The sequence below is a fragment of the Propithecus coquereli genome, unplaced genomic scaffold (assembly GCF_000956105.1).
Source record: "Propithecus coquereli isolate 6110/MARCELLA unplaced genomic scaffold, Pcoq_1.0 Scaffold110, whole genome shotgun sequence".
Taxonomy (NCBI): domain Eukaryota; kingdom Metazoa; phylum Chordata; class Mammalia; order Primates; family Indriidae; genus Propithecus; species Propithecus coquereli.
In genome coordinates, this window is record NW_012134970.1 from 1,118,793 (window position 1) to 1,119,936 (window position 1,144).

Here is a 1,144-nt window from a genome sequence, read left to right on the forward strand (position 1 = left end):
CCTATTTTTCCCCATCCTAGAATTTAGGGGTGATACTGGTATCCCTTAATATTAAAAAGTTGCCAGTCCCCTCTAAAACTTAATTTGTTTCCTACAAATCAGTGTGTCTCCTAACTAGCAACATTGTCCTCCCACTAGAACAGCATTTTGTTTGACTTTTTAATATAGCATTGGTCCAACTTCTGTCATTCCCATTTTTTAATTCTTCTACCACAGCAAAATCTTTTTTTCTAGTACCTTTAAATACAGTATCACCTCAGCTAAATTGCCCACTTTCTTTCCTATATTCACTTCCAATAATTTTTGGATATAACCAACACCACATTTATTCCCAAAAGCCCATCCCTAAACTTCCTAACTTCCATTCTACTTTTAACTTCAATCCTATTCCTCCTAGTGTAAAATTTGCCTTCTATACCATGGCCTCTTTGTTCTGTCTTCAGTATATGAATTTCTATAACAAAGAAAAAATGAGATATGGAAAGTCTAGTATCATAAATACTAATCCATTATATGGAGGCCTATACCGAATCTATTCAGGGGATAATATTTAGTAATTTAAATAACATTCCGCATAATTTCCACCACCTTGCCATATTTTAGTGTTTTATTTCTCTTTGTTTTTCTAGACTCTGACAATAAAGGTGTGAATTCGGGAAGATTGGTAGCTTGCATAACCACTTTGTTCTTATTCAGCAAAATAAGACCCCAGCTGATGGTTAAACATGCCATGACTATGCAGCCATACCTTACCACTAAATGTAGTGTAAGTATAGAGCTGTCTTATTTTTCTTCTTACATAAAACATATATTAAGTGTTTTAAATTTAGAATTCACGTGTCAACCACATTCTCACTGACAGATCAGCTGTGTCATTTATTCAAATATATGTTCTAATGCTTATTAAACACATTATCTACAAACATCAATTTTCCAGTATATTATAAATAACGTTCAGGCTCCATTTCTTTGTAAACTCCTCAAGCCAAACCTTCAGTAAATGCTTAATAAATGTTATAGCTATTGTGAAGATTCAAAGGTGAATGAAGCAGAGTTCCTGTCTTTGAGGAATTTACTATCTTTTGGATTCTGAATTTACTTTTCATTTGTCATTTATAATATGTTATAAACGTATTTTATTTTA

General features: G+C 32.4%; 1 protein-coding gene across 1 annotated transcript in view; it reads left to right on the forward strand.

The window, feature by feature from the left end:
- Positions 1-1,144, forward strand: part of NIPBL (Nipped-B homolog (Drosophila)) — a 269,747-nt gene that overhangs the window by 228,919 nt on the left and 39,684 nt on the right. The window contains 1 exon segment of the mRNA XM_012649432.1: positions 630-766. Within this exon segment, the coding sequence (XP_012504886.1) occupies positions 630-766 (137 nt within the window).